Source organism: Phyllopteryx taeniolatus, chromosome 3 (genome assembly GCF_024500385.1).
Source record: "Phyllopteryx taeniolatus isolate TA_2022b chromosome 3, UOR_Ptae_1.2, whole genome shotgun sequence".
NCBI lineage: Eukaryota > Metazoa > Chordata > Actinopteri > Syngnathiformes > Syngnathidae > Phyllopteryx > Phyllopteryx taeniolatus.
In genome coordinates, this window is record NC_084504.1 from 18210538 (window position 1) to 18228277 (window position 17740).

General features: G+C 40.3%; 1 protein-coding gene across 3 annotated transcripts in view; it reads right to left on the reverse strand.

Annotated features, from left to right (window-relative positions):
* Positions 1-313: 313 nt before the first annotated feature.
* LOC133475015 (GDNF family receptor alpha-2-like) overlaps positions 314-17740 on the reverse strand; it is a 90825-nt gene continuing 73398 nt past the window's right edge. For 2 of the 3 annotated variants that reach the window (XM_061767293.1, XM_061767291.1), the window contains exons 5-8: positions 15053-15165; positions 14032-14172; positions 8725-8867; positions 314-2703 (exon numbers count right to left, since the gene is read on the reverse strand). In XM_061767293.1, the coding sequence (XP_061623277.1) occupies positions 2566-2703; positions 8725-8867; positions 14032-14172; positions 15053-15165 (535 nt within the window). In that variant the 3' untranslated portion in view covers positions 314-2565. The remainder of the gene's footprint in view (positions 2704-8724; positions 8868-14031; positions 14173-15052; positions 15166-17740) is intronic. The other variant, XM_061767292.1, reaches the window with a different exon arrangement.

Sequence of the window (17740 nt, forward strand, 5' to 3'; positions counted from 1 at the left end):
GACTGCTGCCATGAGTCGTTACATGCAAGGGTTCTCCGTTTACGACGGTCCCGAAAGATGAGGCTTCGTAAACATGAATGATGCGCAGTGAACTAGTTTGCACCCGTTCTTACTGTTTTTCATTTGATTGCTTTATGTTTATGATCTAGAAGTTCTTTTCTTTACAAATATGATCATGCAACAACGTGAACCTCTGCTTAGCTTTTGGCTTCGACAAGATAGTGGTTGTGTGGAATCTGGCCACCGCGTGCGGATCAAAATAACAATGGCAGAGACATATTAAGCGCTTCACGTAAAAAAAACAAAAAACAGACAAGCCATTTTCTTGTTTCCAATCTTTATACACAGCTAAGCTCAGCAGCAACTACACTTTTAGCATTATTTATTTAGCATACAGATAACAGTCCATCAAACTTTGAGCGGAAAAAATAGCCTCACTTTTTGCAAAATACCTTACTACTCTTATCAATAAAATTCTGCACAAACACAAAAAATAAAAATGAAATTTCCCTCCTTTCTCAATGTAAGAGTATTTCTGTCCTGCATTGGTCCTAACATGCTTCACAAACTGGTCTCATCACATTGATGACGCAACATTTTCTCAAGCATACACAGTGGAAATGAAAAGTCTACACACCCTCTTTAAATGCCAGTTTTCTGTAATACAGAAAAATGAGACAAAAATAAATCACTTCAAACCTTTTTCCATCATTAACATGACCTATAATCTCTACAACTCAATTGAATTTTTATAAATCTTTTTGAGAGGTGAAGTAAAAATAAACACCTAAAATGTGGTTGACCCTCTTATAACATTTTCCCACGTGTTTGGGAGATTTTGTTTTGGTCCAATGAAAGCAAAACCCATAACTCCAAAAAGGGGCAAACACTACATTGCTTGTCACCAAAGAACACAATAACTATAGTAAAGCATGGAGATTACCTCTTTTTTTTTTCTTCTGCTGGAACTAGGGCCTTAGACAAGTTGGAAGGAATTATGAAAAGTTTGAAATAGCAGTCAGTGTACAAAACTGTCAGACTTGCTCGAAAGCAAACTCATATCAAGAAAGGCTTATAAGAACATTTTAAGATTGGAGTTAACCAGAGGCAGTTTAAATCCGGCAGATGTGTGATTAACAAGAGCTTGAATGTAATTGGTTAATTTTGAGCCACTTTCCAGTTATAAGAAGGTATACAACCACATTATATCAGGTTATCTTTACTTCCCCTCTCAAAAAGATTAGAAAAACAATTGAGTTGTACATGTCCACATCCCAAAAACATGCATGGTAGGTTAATTGAAGTCTCTAAATTGTCCCTAGGTGTGAATGTGAGTGTGAATGGTTGTTTGTTTATGTGTGCGCTACGATTGGCTGGCAATCAGATCAGGGTGTACCCCGGCTCCTGCCCAATGATAGCTGGGATAGGCTCCAGCACTCCCGCGACCCTTGTGAGGATGAGCGGCTCAGAAAATGGATGGATGGATGTTATAGGTCACAAATGGTGGAAAAAAGTTTCTAAAATATTTATCTTGGTCTCCATTTTTATATATCACAAAAACCTGGCATTTGAACAGGGGTGTGTGGACTTTTTATATCACAAAGCCAAACACACACTTTGTTTGATTGTCTTGATGAGCACATTAAATCACTCACACGTCAGGTTGTAGCTTTCTAAGCAGACATAGTTCATTTAATCTCATTCCTGTATACATTATTTGTCATCATTCCTACATAGACAGATTTAAACGCACATAATGAAGGCCTTCCGTAAGTAACAAATCCATTTCAAAGTCAATACACAGTCATCACTGCAGATATAATTTTGGCTGAAAGAAAGGAAACAAGGTGTTTTTTTTTTTCTTTTCTTTTCATTAAATACATTGACAAATATTAACATGTGCAAGTGGATGGGTGGCGTACAGCCATGGTTGGTCAACAGCAACATCTCAAACGAGTAAAGAACCATTAACAACATTTGACCATCTCCCATAAAACTGCACACTGGGGCACCCAAAATGAAAGAGCCTTCACAATTTTTTAATTTTTGTAATTTTTTTTTTATGGTCACAGATACTTTACCAACACTTAGAACACTGAGTAGGTTTTACAGATTAGAGTTTACAATAGACGCGCTGTAATCATCATCTGTGGGCCCCCTCAAGTCAAGAACCTATTCAAAGACATTAAAAACGACATTCTTTCTCAACCTTTTCGTTGATGGTTTTCTCTTTGTCAACCTTTGATCATCATGGCTTCCTCCTTTGCTGAAAAGTCTTTGTGAGAGGGAGAAGGCCCTCATGGCAGGGAGGGTCCTTTTTTTTTTTTTTTTCCAAAGCCATGTGTTCAATCCATGTAGTCTATGTTGGGATGACACCAAATGAAAGTCAATGAAAGTCAAACATTTCAACTTCAACCTTCATTTGGATTCACCCCCCCACCCCTCCTTTTTTCCATGTCAAACATCCAGCGATTCCGTCTTCTTAATATCAGTCAGAGAAATAACACCTTCTGCTTTTGGGATCAGCTTGTGGGAGGGTGACCTCTTTTCCCCCTCCTGGCACTTCTATAAGGCATGTTGAGCCCGGAGCAGAGCCAAAGCCAGACCGGGAAGCAGAGCCCAGACGTTGGCACGCACACAGGCGCAGTGATCCTCTGGCAGGCCCTGGGGTTTGCCGGGTCCGCCATCTCTCGGTTCGGGATACTGAGCGCATGGAGGGACACACACACGGAGAGGGAGAGAGTTAGACGCGTAAAGGTTAGATGTGACTCACACGCTCGGTCTCATGTTCTGGCATTTGATTCGCGGCGGAGGCGACACCGGGCTGCTGTCCGAGCAGAAGAGCAGGATGAACGAAAATGATGAGTCAGAAAGTAGAAATCTTCAATGCATCGGAGACTCAGTTTGGCACGAACTTGAAAACTTTTGCTGGAGCAAATGTGTTGATGTGTGCATATTTGTAGCCCACGCTTCTTTGTGCGTCTCCTCTTTCAGTTCGAGCCAGCCAGTTTTTTTTTCTTTTTAAAAGCTATCATTACAGTTTATTTACAAGAAAAACACACGACCAAGCCAAGCTAGTGAAGCTAGCTGGGCATTCGCTTCAATATTTTATTAGGCATAAATTACCACGGGACGAGGTCAGAACGACACAGTTGCAAGGCAACTCGTCGTCTGTGGTTTGACTAAAAAAACAAACAAAAAAAACGAAAGAAAAAAAAACAATGCTCACAGAACTTTTTGCATAGTGTGCAAAATGAGAGAAATGTGCCTCAATGGTCGCATTATCGCAAGGAGCAATGGGACCGCATCAGTTCAGATATTAAAATGTGTGGCCTCCAGAGTTGCACTCTTATTGCTACACACTACAATAGTCTTATTGTGTTTTGTGTTTTTTCCCCTCTCCCAAACAATCGTTGGTATTTCTAGCACATTTTCAATTTTCTAGGCTTCTTGCAGCACAAAAGCGTAACAGTTTGCCTCCAAGTTAAAATAGTCACGCTCAATTTGTAGGAGGCATCATTTTCAGTGTGGCGCCGCAATACAGAAACACATCATAAAGAACATGAAACATTTTGTACTCCTCCGTCCCTTCATCTCATCTCCTCCAATGTAACCTTTACAGAAATTGCACTTCATGCCATTTTCCCCAGGGAAAAAAAAGCCGTTATCTTCCTGCAACTCATCTCGCATGGAATGAGGTATAAGGAGAATATAAATAATGAGAAAATTGTGTTGAATTATCATTACAGGTGACAAACCTTTCCTAGAAAAGATACAGAGCCTGCCACACAAATAAATGGTTAACCAAAGGCTGCCAAAAATGAAGAGGGTGGGAAAAAAAGCCATGGGCAGCTTTGACAATGCACCAGGCACATCTGCAACTAAAAGCCAATTAATTAGCAGGCGCAGTGATGTGTGGCAGCAGCCTGTTGACATGAGTCCAGATCTGTGGCTGCAGCCAATAGCCACACATACACTAAGACCTTTGAGATGGCGTAAACACACCCACACATTTAGACACTGTGACAGAACAGACAATGTCCACACACGCACTTGTTTACTCAAGCTCTCACGCCAACATGCACACGGGCGCAGCTTGCCAACTTTCACCAAGCCATAAAGTGTTGACTAAGGTGCATCCTTCTTGTCACTGAGCAGGTTAATAGACACGTAGACGGCGTTGACTTAGTTGACGTTGGCACTGCGCTACTGTTTATTGAGCAGCCCCAAGCGGTCCATGATCGATTGAATTCAGTTGAGCTGAAAATCAACACATGACAGTGCTACAGTGGATATAAAAAGTCTACACTTCCTCTTCAAATGCCAGGTTTTTGTGATAGAAAAAATGAGACCAAAATAAATGATTTCAGACCTTTTTCCAGCATTGATATGATCTATAACCTGTACCACTCAAGTGAATAAAATGGAGTCTCTTGGAGAGGCCAAGTACAAGTAACTGAAATAATGTGTTTGCACATATGTGCGCACACTTAAAACTGGGGATGTGGCTGTGTTTAGAGTTAACTGATCGCATTCCAACTCATGTTAAATGGGAGTTGGCACATAGCTGTCACTATTTAAATTGCCTCAGATTAACGCCAAATGAATTTGAATTTTTCTAGTGTAGTTCCCCCCCGCCCCGAAGAATAAGTGCTATCACTGACTGCTATTTAGAACTGTTCATAATTCCCTCTACCTTGACTCAGGTCTAAATAAGAAAACCCTGATGAGCCTCGAACAGATTATTTTATCCAACCATCCATTTTATGTAGGGCTTTTCCTCTACCAAAGGTGGGTAGTAACACACTACATTTACTCCGTTACATTTACTCAAGTAACATTTTTGATAAACTGTACTTGTAAGAGTACTTTAAATGCAGCATACTTTTTACTTTTACTTGAGTATTTATGTGAAGAAGGATCGATACTTTTACTCCGTTACAATGATCGACATGCCGTTCGCTACTTTTATTTATCCATTCTTGCGTGTCCATTTTTAGACTCCCATCTTCGACTTCAGCATAGTGCGGCCGTTGCACCAATCACTGTCATTTGACTCCAATTCACCAATCGGACGACACAAGGCAGTCACATGACCACGCAGTAGCTTTTGCGAGCCAATCAGAATGACTCATTTTGTGGGGGGGGGGGGGGGGGGGGAAATAACAACCAAAAAAAAAACGCCGCGCGACAGTGTTTACTTTACAGACTCCAAAAAACAACAGCGTTATCATGCAGCTCTTAAATTGTGACTGCCCAAACTCGGATATTTGAGGCCACTTCTAACATGAGAAAACACCTTGCGGTAAGTTGCAGATGTTTCTATTGTTTGTATTGGTAGTGGATAAGGCAACATTAGCCCTATCCTATGGTGTCGCACACGCACGCGCCCACACAATCACTAAGTCTGTTCAGCCAACAGCTTCTTCATGAAGCCATTTAAGCGAATAAAGCAAACGTTTCTGCAGGGCCCAATGCATGTGTTGTTGGTTTTTGGGCAGTTAAAAATTGAAATGGTGGCAGGTGTGTGTTGACTACCATATAAGACTTTAATTTATTTTATTTTATTTGATGTTGATGCTCTGATTTAAAAAAAATAAAAATCAGAAGTTACTCACTAGTTATTCTTTACTTGAGTGTTTTTTTCATTGAGAACTTTCTTACTCTTACTGAAGTAAATATTTGGATGACTACTTTTTACTTTTACTTGAGTCATATTATTCTAAAGTACTAAATAGTACTCTTACTTGACTCCAATATTTGGCTACTCTACCCACCTCTGGTCATGACTGAGCTGGAGCTTTTCCCAGCTGACTTTTGGTGAGAGGCCAGATTAATTATCCATCCATCCATCCATGTTCTGAGCCGCTTCTCCTCACTAGGGTCGCGGGCGTGCTGGAGCCTATCCCAGCTGTCATCGGGCAGGAGGCGGGGTACACCCTGAACTGGTTGCCAGCCAATTGCAGGGCACATACAAACAAACAACCATTCGCACTCACATTCACACCTACGGGCAATTTAGAGTATTCAATTAACCTACCATGCATGTTTTTGGGATGTGGGAGGAAACCGGAGTGCCCAGAGAAAACCCACGCAGAACGGGGACAACATGCAAACTCCACACAGGCGGGGACGGGGATTGAACCCCGCTCCTCAGAACTGTGAGGCTGACGCTCCAACCAGTCGGCCACCGTGCCGCTCAGATTAATTAATGTCCATTATTTTTATTTATTTATTTTAAAGAACCAAGTAAAGGAAACAAAAAACTAAATTTGGCTGGTAGTTAACTAGTTCCTTCCTCAAAAAAAACTAGCAATATGAGCGCATGAAACCCATTACTACTTGTAATATCTACCCTTGAGACCTCCAAAGCTCACAGGACCGAGCTTTCCGCCCACATGTTTACTCACTGAGCATGGGATAAAGCCCACAGTCAGAAGTGGAAGTGACGTGTGGAATAATTACGCATCTAAATGAGCTGTAAGTGCTCAGTATGACTGACCTGAGCAGGCTTAGTCACAGACTTGTTCTGTATTCACTTCTTGCTGACTGCTCCTCATATACTGTAGGTTATCACTTGTCTTGCTCCTCGTACGTACATGCATGCATTTAACCATGCATCAATCCATACATCAGTCCATTCTTCCAGCCATATGTGCATGCACACGCACATTCATGCATTGATCTATACCCGGGGCTATGAATCTGCTCATGCAGATCGATGCAAAATTCTGAAGCCACGACTGTGTGTGTCATTTTGTCACTTGATTTTGTAACAATTAAATAGTAGGACAGATAGTTTGCAGGATTACTCCAAAAAAAACGTAAGAATAAGTCGTCACATGGCACAAGAAGACAGCCGTACTTGTTTTTTAATTCATTTAAAAAAATATTTTTGACATTGTATCTGCTATATGGCATTGTTTAGGGGACATCATGGTCTCGTTATAATATATTTATGTAATAAGTAATTCTCTCTGGCAAAAAGTTTAGTTGTATCTTATCAATTCGTCTACTTTCTTACATTACTAAAGACTACCTAAAAATATTAGGGTGGCGTTCACTAGTCCAACTTACTTTTCGAGACCGGTGTCTGAAAGCCGATTTCTTTTTCAAGATGAGAGCATTGTGACTGGCCGAAGTTTTGAAAAGTGAAATTGCCTGTATGTTTATGACATACGTAAACAGAATTGATTTGGCACAGGTCAAAATGTTAAGTAGTGTTCTGCACAGATGGATGCCATCCCCTAGGATGCCCTCTGTCCTCCATGTTATGTGCTCACTTGGACGTCCATTACCATCCTCTGCCAACAGGAGTCAAACAATGTCCTCCCAATTTATCTGTCATCCGAGTTTGACAAGTTTTAATTGCCGTGCATAGAATGCAGGGCCGCCCAAAATGTCCCCGTAGCTCACTCATTAATTATAGACTTCCGGCTTGAGTAATCACACGTCTTATTGTTTCCTAATTACCATTTTTACAATAAATTAAATGCTGCACTGCTGTTCGACAGGCACAGATCGGTGCATCAATACTGTCATGTACACACAAGTCCTCAGGAGGAAAAAAACGCCAACGCCCCCTGCCCCATATCCTTATCACCCCCACAAATTTTTCACTGACGCAGCTCATTATTATTTGTTCTCATTACAACTGTAGTTCAGGTTAAAATGCCTTCACAGCTATGTGGGGGCATAGAGGGGGATGCGAATACAATGCTGCATGACTCGTGTGTGTGTGTGTGTGTGTGTGTTCAATGACTGTGAAGGCCCTTGGAAAGACTCAAAATAGATAATATTAATGGCCATTCATCCAGCATGCAAAATTGCATTCATAAACTTTCCACTGCGTGCTGCACAGATTTGACTCTTACGATCACACAAAAATAACATTAAGATCAGAATCAATTATAGTATGGCTAAGTCTCATTTAGCCAAGATTTGTAAGCCGATCTCTTGCAAAGGTGAGAGAACATCATTCGTCTTAAAGTAGACTGCTGCAAGGGGGGAAAAAAAGAAAAATGTTGCCTCGACGAAAGCACACCGAGAAATATTTCTCCCCTCTACTAGAGAGACAGAGGGGGAGTTTTTGGCAGTAGGCTTCTGTCATTTCTGTCACACTTTATTTGAACGGAAACTGATGCACCGTTCTATTAAAAGACAAACATTTGTGCGCTTTTTCCGCACCAGACGTTGAACCCAGTTCCAGTCGACTTGACTGCCGTGTTCTGAGGAGATGGTATTCAGTAGAAAAAGAGGCCCTAGGCCAGTGTTTTAGAACCACTAATCCAGATTAAATCCCCCACCTTCCATTTTCTTTCACCATTCCATTCTGTGCGGGAGAAATGTATTATTTCAGCAAATGTCATCAGCTTGGGTGTAGCACAAACTGTTTTATCATGAAATGTCGAATTTGACGTGCCAATTGCTTTAAGAGGCACAAAGATTGAATTTGATGTGAATTTGGACGCCGTGGCATGCTAGTCTTTACCACCGCAAAATCCTCCTTTCATGGTTGCCGAGTCTAGGGGTGATTTTGTGGTTCTTCAAGTAATAGGCCTATTTCAACAAATGTATGCAAAGACTACTGGGAAGTACCCACAGATATGCACAGAGACAAATCTTTATTTCACCCATATGTGACAAGATAAACTCTGCACAATACAGCTTGCATATGAATGTGATGCTTCAACACTTGCGGTGCTTTCAGAAGAAGTGTTTTACCTTCACAATGGTCACAAAAGGAGGCTCGGTAGTTGCTGCCAACTGATCTGACCCCGTCTTCACCGTGACCGAGGGGTCGGGGACAGACGTGTTCTTGCTGGCCATGTAATCTAGACCATACCCAAAGGCCTGAATGGCATTTCCTGTAAGAGATACAGATGCATGGTTTGTGACTGGTGTCTCAGCAAGAAGGCACTAAATGCAAGAGCCAACTGCTTGGTCGCCCGCCCAATCTTTGGCAAGCGTTGTGACGATGGAGGCGTGTGACGAGGGAGCAACAAGGAGTACGATAAGCCAAAACGTTTTGATTCGTCAGTGGGATTAAGAGTCGAATGCCAAACTAATCACTAAACAATCCGAAATATTGTGTCTTAAAATCTGTCACCGGGGAGGCCGCTCAGGATTTTCTTCTCACAGAATAGCAGCGCTGGCCTGTGTTCAATAATCAAAGATGTTCCCTCCTTCCGTACAGTAAGTGCCGGGTGTTCATGTAGTCAATTTAACATTCTGCAAGAAAATCCTCAGGGATTCAATAGACACGCTCATCAAATCTGTGGTTCGCGTCCTCCGCTCAATAAAGAAGCTTTAATGCTGCTCATTCTACGGCAAACGGACACACTTTGAGATAATGAACCCCAATTTGTGTTGCGATCAATTTGCGCACCAAGAAATTGGATCTTTTTAAAATAAGCCAATGAGGTGACTCTAACAGGACAGCATTAGTGTGACTACATATGAGGTACTTCTTCGCCGTCAGTGCATTTGTTGTGTCTAAGCATATGTGCGAGCCTCTGCAAAAATGTGATAAACCCCCATTCAGTCAGCCTTTCAGACACGTGGCGGTCTGTATTGGCGGTGTACCTTTTAATTTCTCAGGCATTTAAAACACAACACTTGTGACTCTTTGCTCAACCCAGGAGGAGAGAAGGCATATAATTGCTTGGCAACCACCTCCATTATAAGGTCAGCATGCAGAGATGACTCAATAGATTTTACACCACTGATCAAACTCAAAACAGCACAGAACAAAAGGTAAAATGGTCTTTTCCCACACGTCTAATCCTACCGGACACAAACATTTTTAGGGCTTGGTTTACACCTACGCAATATTGCACAGCTGCATACTTAACATGCATGCACTAAACAAAAAATTATAACCATTAATGAGGTCCAGTACAAGAACTGTACCCCCCCCCCCCCCCCCCCCCCCCCCAAAAAAAAAAAAATCAAATAAATCTGGCTTTGCAAAGATTATAATGCTCGGTTTTTAGTGACATATATAAGATATGTTTATTAGATAGAGAGATGGAGGTATGCATGTGTTTATTACAGTGCTGATATTATAGAGAGATATTTGTAATATTTTGTTGTCTTCTGGAGCTATAAGGTAACCAAAATACTTTTTCCTCACTGTGCTGCAGTGGAGTTCTACACCACTACCAGCTACAAGCACATTAAAATACATTTAAAATTAATATCTCTCATGAGTAAGTGTGTTATATTGCACCCTGTGCATGTAAATAGTATAGACTTAAATTATATAGTAACTCCCTGACAAGTCAATAAACAACAGCATTATTATCGTGGTACAGGCATATTTTTTCAACACATTGTGAAGCTGTACCTAATGAATTGTCCAAAAGTTTAACCTCGACATGTTCTGTAGCTATACAGTACGTCTGCTGTATTGTGGTGACAGCTGGTAGTAGTTTTAAAGTAAAAATAATAATAAAATATATAATTAATTGTATTTTATGATGGATTTAATTTGAGTATCGCTGCTTAAAAATGCAGCGCACATGTTTTTAGAATTCTGGTTCATTTGCCATATTTGGAACTATTGTGTATTTTCCAGAAGTCTAGATACTACATAATAAATGATGTAATAGAATTGAATTGAATAAAATGTAATGTACATGATAAGCACTCATATTTAATATATTTTAAATGTTTATTTTATTAATTGTATTTATTTTTGTTTTGTATATAATAGGGCTGCACGATTATGGCCAAAATAATCACAATTATTTTGATCAATATTGTAATCACGATTATCAATCATCATTATTTCTCAAGTTAGAAAATTATTGCACTACAGTTCAGTGCAAAAGGAATCTTTAAATAAGAATAAATGATAGATAATAAGGCGGCACGGTGGACGACTGGTTAGAGCGTCTGCCTCACAGTTCTGAGGACCCGGGTTCAATCCCCGGCCTCGCATGTGTGGGGTTTGCATGTTCTCCCTGTGCCTGCGTGGGTTTTCTCCGGGCACTCCGGTTTCCTCCCACATCCCAAAAAACATGCACGGTAGGTTAATTGACAACTCTAAATTGCCCGTAAGTATGAATGTGAGCGCAAATGGTTGTTTGTTAGTATGTGCCCTGCGATTGGCTAGCAACCAGTTCAGGTTGTACCCCGCCTCCTGCCCGATGATGGCTGGGATAGGCTCCAGCACGCCCGCGACACTAGTGAGGAGAAGCGGCTCAGAAAATGGATGGGTGGATGGATATATAATAATTTAAATAAATGTACTCCAAAAAATACGACTTTAGCAAGGGCTAACTGAATAAATGTGGGATTACCAAGTGCAATCCTGAATTGCAACTTAATGGAAGCAAATACAGTTAATGCATAAAACGCAATACCATTAGGCTGTAAGCACCGACTTCATTGGAAAATCCCAGTCGTCAAAATAGTGAATTGTCAAGGATGGCGCGTCTCCGTTGTTCTGCTTGACCATTGGTCAGTTGTGTGCATGGTCATGAACTGGAAAGAACTCGACAGTTGTGATATCCCTCTCTATTTACTTCTGGTGTTTTGTTTTTTTACTGTGATCAGGACAACCGAAAAGTTGAAGTCAAGGCAGCCACTACAACAATGGCTAATAGTGTCCAATTTGACTACAAATATGAGCATTTGAAGTCTTAATTTATGTTTAAAAAGTGGTTAAATTCCTTGTCACAACGCATTTTCCTTTTATGATAATGGTTTGATAAATTAACTCGAGATCAGAAGTGTTATGAGTGTTTTGTTGAGATATTTTATTTAGTGTCCTGCAGAAGGTTCTTAATTAATGTGTCTAACTTTACAGAAAAGTAGAAAACTAACTCTACATATTGTAATTCCAGAGTAATTGAGGGCGGAGAAGTAATGCTATGCCGTGGATGGAGAATGTGAAGTGGACCACCTTCCAAAATCTATTTCTCAATTGTATTTCACTGAAAACAAAAACAGTTCTATAGAATAAATCCACTAACATGTACAAAGAATGGTTATTTTATTTTGGCCACATTATAGTTGCGGCATGCAGACAAAATGCTAATATATGACCACAAAATAGGTGTCATTTGCGCATAAAATACTAATTGGTGGGTTTGATATCATTCCGATTAACAGCTAAGCAAATGGTGGAAACTGCAATTCCTGGTGTCCTTAAGGCAAGCGCCTTTCCTTATTCAGTTTTCATGAATAGTCTGTTTCAAACTCTTGTTCCATGTGCCCCCTCTTTTAACTTTGACCACCTCCCCCTCCGAAGGTCTCTGCACGCCCTTCATTCAGTTTTATGTTCAATTAAACCAGGCCACATTTGTGAGTAAATTGAGACAGCGTTAACATTATTTCACTATTCATACTTTTTCTGACATTTTTGTTTGGAGTGGTGCCGTGAGATTTTTCTAATGTGAAATGGTATGCCTTGGCTCAATAAATGTTGGGAAACAATGCGCTACATATGGTGTTGTGTGTCAAACCAGTTGGCTGCAGGTACCTTACATGCAAAATTATACTACACTTAAAAGTACTTCGAAATGGTTAAAATTATGTACAATTATAGTATATTCGTATAACTACAGTAGCTTCTTTTTCATTTAGCCTACCTGCAGAGATGGATGCAGAACATTTATACACGGTACATTTATACTCCATTCTTAGAGTGAGGTTGCTATAGGAAATGCAACATTGTGTCCTCTCTCCTCCCCGGTGTGTCCAAGTTTATCGCTCGTTCCCCTTGACTGCAGAGGGGGAGATGCTGCATTTTGGGAGTTATTTTCAAGACGCCGCCTCAGCTCCAAGCCTCATCCCTCATCCTGCACATTCAGCTAAAAGGGAACCCCTGCAATCTATTGAAATGGTCTGAAAGCATTTATCCACACGGTGGAACATGTTAAAGGTGTCGTGTAGCACCGAGCATGCCGCCATATCAAGGAAGGATTTTCAGCTGCTGACTGAAAGAGAAAGTGAGCATGTTTGAGCGAACCACCTTGTTGAGCTGCAGTCGCTGTCTTCTTGAGCATAAGATGTACAGAAGATATGTATTATTTAATTTTGTGACTGATTTTTATGACACTTTTCTCCCGTAAGTGATAAGCCTGAGACTGCCAGTGAAAATGACAATTCAAATGGTTTCTTTTGTGTTAAGGTCTATGCAGATGTGGCCCGAAGAAAGGATGAGCTTAAGAAAGGACTTATTTCTGACAAACTTAATTCACTAATTCCAATTTAATCGGCTGGCAAAGAGATGTCTGTTGAAGTTGAATGAAAGTGTAGAGCTGACAAATTTGATTACGACTTGAAGTTACATTAATCCTTCCTTATATTTTCACTTAGCCCATTCAACATACTGTATTTTCTCAAATAGTCGTGTACGATAGACACCATGCACTGCTTTCATCAGGTTGATTGGCCCCCCAAGCCCAATAGAAGAGTTTGCATGCGGACATGTGACTTTCTTGTGTCGTTTGATTGAGGAATTTGAGTCAAACATCACTGTGGTCATCACAGTGGATTGGAGCAATGGCGCCCGATGCGGATAAATGAATGTAGCGAGCGGCATGTAGATCATTGTAATGGAGCAAATGTACCGTTTCTTCTTTACATAAATACTTGAGTAAAAGTAAAAAGTTTGCTTCATTAAAACTACTCTGACAAGTACAATTTATCCAAAATGTTACTCGAGTAAATGTAATGGAGTAAAGGTAGCGCACTACTACCCACCTCTGTACTTAACTGTGGTAACAGAGTGGTTAAGTCATAATTACAATAAATATTTGCATTAAACACTGCTAGGCTATAAATAAAAAAGACAACATCAGTGGTAACTGAGCGTGGCGACATGTCGTTACGCTGCTGTGCTAGAAAATAGCTAATTGTATGCCATTGGTAAACGGATGTTAGTTCCTTGGATCCCTGTGTCATGTTTCTTGCTAAAGCAATCACTAGTATACATAATGAAGTCTCTGAATCAATGTCTTCCTTCTTTTCTGTTCTGCCCCAGTGGGTTTTGGTGTGGAAGAGCGGAACGTGGCTCACTCAGGCAAGTGTTGTCGGTGAAGCTGCGCAGGAAGTTGGCACACTCCTCTTCCTGGTTTCCGCTGCCCTTGCAGGTGCACCAGGGTGAGATGATCCAGTGGCTGAAGCTGCTGTCCACGTAGTTGGGCGTCATGTCCGTCCCTGTGAGGATATACACAAACACATTCAGACATTAGCACGAACATCTATGGGTCACTAATGGACAATAATGGACGACATTTATTGCAAATAGTTTGTAGAAAACACGACAATGCGGGAATGACATTGTACTGTTTTAGTTTTTATGGGAGGCGAGCGCTCGTAATACTTCATTTGTGATGTAAAGAGGCCATTATGCTTATGGATATTTTTGCAAAGCAGGTGCTTTAGGAAGTGCACCGCGCTGTTGGACGAGAACAGTGCTGCGGCAAAACACTTCACTTTTGAAAGGTCTGTCAGCTGGAGTCAGCCATGTCATCCACTTTGTGTGAGCAGCGTGACTTATCTCCTCTCTGTGTGCAATCTATGCTCACATGCAACTTGCGTGCTAAAAAAGAATTCCAATTTTGCACTGCGTATAATCTCCAACGAGCCCAGACGTCACCACCAAGGTGCTGTTATCAAAATACGCATGCATTAGCCAGTGCACATTGTTGGAGCAACATTAAATATGAGCAAACAGATGGTCCTCAAGGCTTTTAATTAAGTAAACACTCTCTCTGTGCCTCCCTAATTACTTCTAGTAGTAAACTGATGGCCAGGCCGCTGGGGGAGATATCGTAGCCGTCAGGGAAAAGATGACAGTCTCACTCTTCTGCCTGCTACACGGGATTAAATAAATAAATAAACAAACTAGGACTAGAGTTCTGCAGCACTGTTTCATCCTCTCTAGACCACGAACCATCTCCTGTAATCTCACAGTGCTGCTGAAATTATGAAAAATATTGTGAGATCTATTGTGAAGCAGGTCGCTTCTTTTCTTCTTTCTTTTCTCTTTCGCTCTCTTTCAAACAATCTCTCGCGCCGTCACGATGATACTGACCGATGAGCCTTGTGTAGGAGGCCAGGCAGGCCTGGTGATTGTCTTGGTTGGGACAGGTGCTCACTGTGGGTGGGATGTTGCGGCAGTTTGCCATGAAATCAGCCAGCCTGGACCTGCACAATAAAAAACAACAACCATATGAAGTGGACAAGCAGACAGACATGAAGAAAGTTGTGTCAAAACAACACAACAAACAAAATATATACCAATACATAATCTTTACCAAAGAGAGAGAAGACAAAAATATCTTTTAAGGATGTATAGTATACAGTGGAACCACGAACCTCACATAGGAAATAATGGAAATAGAAGTCATCTGATGCAGAGTTATGAATGGAAAGTCAATGTTTTAACATTGTTTTTTTTTCTTCTTTTTTTACAGTCATACAAGAGGTCTCCAGAGGGAAATTACTGCTCGGGAGGTTAGTCGCTTCACATATAACTCAACACAGCTCACGTTCCATTCTTATGACAATTATTATCTCATTAGTGGTATTGTACTGAGTAGACATGATAGAGACGTGTCTCGTGTCTAGAGACTTTCCTATCTTGCTGTAAAGTCCACTTCCTGTATGTGGTTATCATCACCGGTAGCCTTTTGACATCCATTAAAACACATACAAAAAGCCAATGAAAACGTAAAAAAAAAAAAAAAAGTAATTTGGAGTGACGTTAACCCTTCAGATTCTAAATGAAATTAAGTTTTAAGAGAAATGCTGAAAACTTGCAATATGTACTTCCCCCACCCAAAAATTGGTACGATCAAATTCCAAAATGTCTTTGTTACTACTTTTTAATGTAAATGTTTTGCTGCCAAGATTGGATTACATGATTTCCACTCAAGGACAGTCAGCAATGCTGGTGTCAGTTAATGAGCTAAGAACAAAACATCCGACAAATGCACACAACTACGGTATGCATGTACAATTGCAATTGAGTTAGCACTGACGCTAGTGCTATCAAATCATGAGCCAGGAGCCCTGGCTGGTGCACCAATTTATTAGGTCACCTGATGTCGTCAGAACTTGCGTACTAACAGTTTTTCAACAGATTTTAATGTCAAACATAGTATGTAGATGGATGTATGGAAACATACAGTAGATCTGTACATTGTTTTGTCGGGAATTGCTTTGCTATAATAGAGGGATGTTAAATAGGAACAATAAGAAAAAAAATTATTTCATGGAAAAAGAAAAGAATATCGTTCTCTGTGTATGTACATTTTTGGTGCAATGTCTTATGTTGGTCAGTTGCCTTCAGTTACCAGTGTTGTCTTTTTTTAATTTATAGCCTAGAAGTGTTTAATGCAAATATTTACTGTAATGATGACTTAACCTCTCTGTTACCATAGTTAAGAACAGAGGTGGGTAGTAACGCGCTACCTTTACTCCATTACATTTACTCAAGTAACATTTCGGATAAATTGTAATTGTCAAAGTAGTTTTAATGAAGAAAACTTTTTACATTTACTTTGGGCAATGGTCATTGGACCGGACTATTGCTATATTAGTCATTCAAATTGCTCTAAGTGCTAGAGGACTCTGCATCTTTTTGCACATTTGTCAAAATAAAAAAAATTGTATCGGCATTACCAGATAACTAGCAAACCTTTATTGCTCAGTGACAGTTTTTCTCAATGTCTTTATGTCTCAAAAGTGTTCTCTGTCAATGGACTGTCTGTTGTCGTCCTAGAGCGCCTCCAACTACCGGAAACAAATTCCTTGTGTGTTTTTTGGACATACTTGGCAAATAAAGATGATTCTGATTCTGATATGCACATCAGTTTTGGGAGCAGTCAAACAGGTGGACTGAACAACAAGCACGTCTCCCTCATTACTCACAACCAGCATTAGTTTTTAATTTTTCTTGTCGCTAGCTTGGCAACATGCACAACGAACCCAGCAGTAATTAATTAATGTAGGATGAGAGCGTCATGCTTCTTTTGACCCATTCTTCCACAATTATCCCTCACATCTCAGCGGTTTCCCAAAATTAACTTTGGGCGCCTATGTTGGGTACCGATAAAAGTGGTGTTTTTTTGTTTGTTTTTTTGTTTGTTTTTCGGTGTGTTTGCGATAAGAGTTTTAAGTCTGCCGAGGCCCCCAGGGTGGCATTGCTAATCCACTTAAGTAGGTTTATTGGGAGGAGCGTGTGCAAAGTTACGCCATCTGTGTTGTTCACATCACTGCTGCCCACTATATGAATCAAAAACCATTGCATTTAACTCTCTACCTCCATCCCTTTGTCACTTCACCCATTCGCCCGACCAATTTGTGGAGCCTTGCATAAAAAGAAACTGCGGTGGATTCAAAGCTGCCATAAATACAACACACAGTCTAGTTTGAGTTTAAAAGATTTAATTAATGTAAAATTAATGAACTGAATTAAATCTATAGCCTAACATTGTAATATATACATTAACTATACACAGACCAGCCACCAAATGATGACCAATATATAGTATTGATACCCACAGAGCTGTATACAATTTATTTTACAAAGATAAAAATGTTCGGTAATAATCAACACTGTCAAAGAGGTATTAATTCAACAATATGTTGACTATTGTGGTTGCTGTTTGCGGTAGTGTAGACCTGTACCTCGTCATAAAGAGAGCTGTGGTTAATGTTTTTGTTACCTCAATTAGTTACATGAGAAATTCCAAAAGGAACAGGTCTCACAGCATAA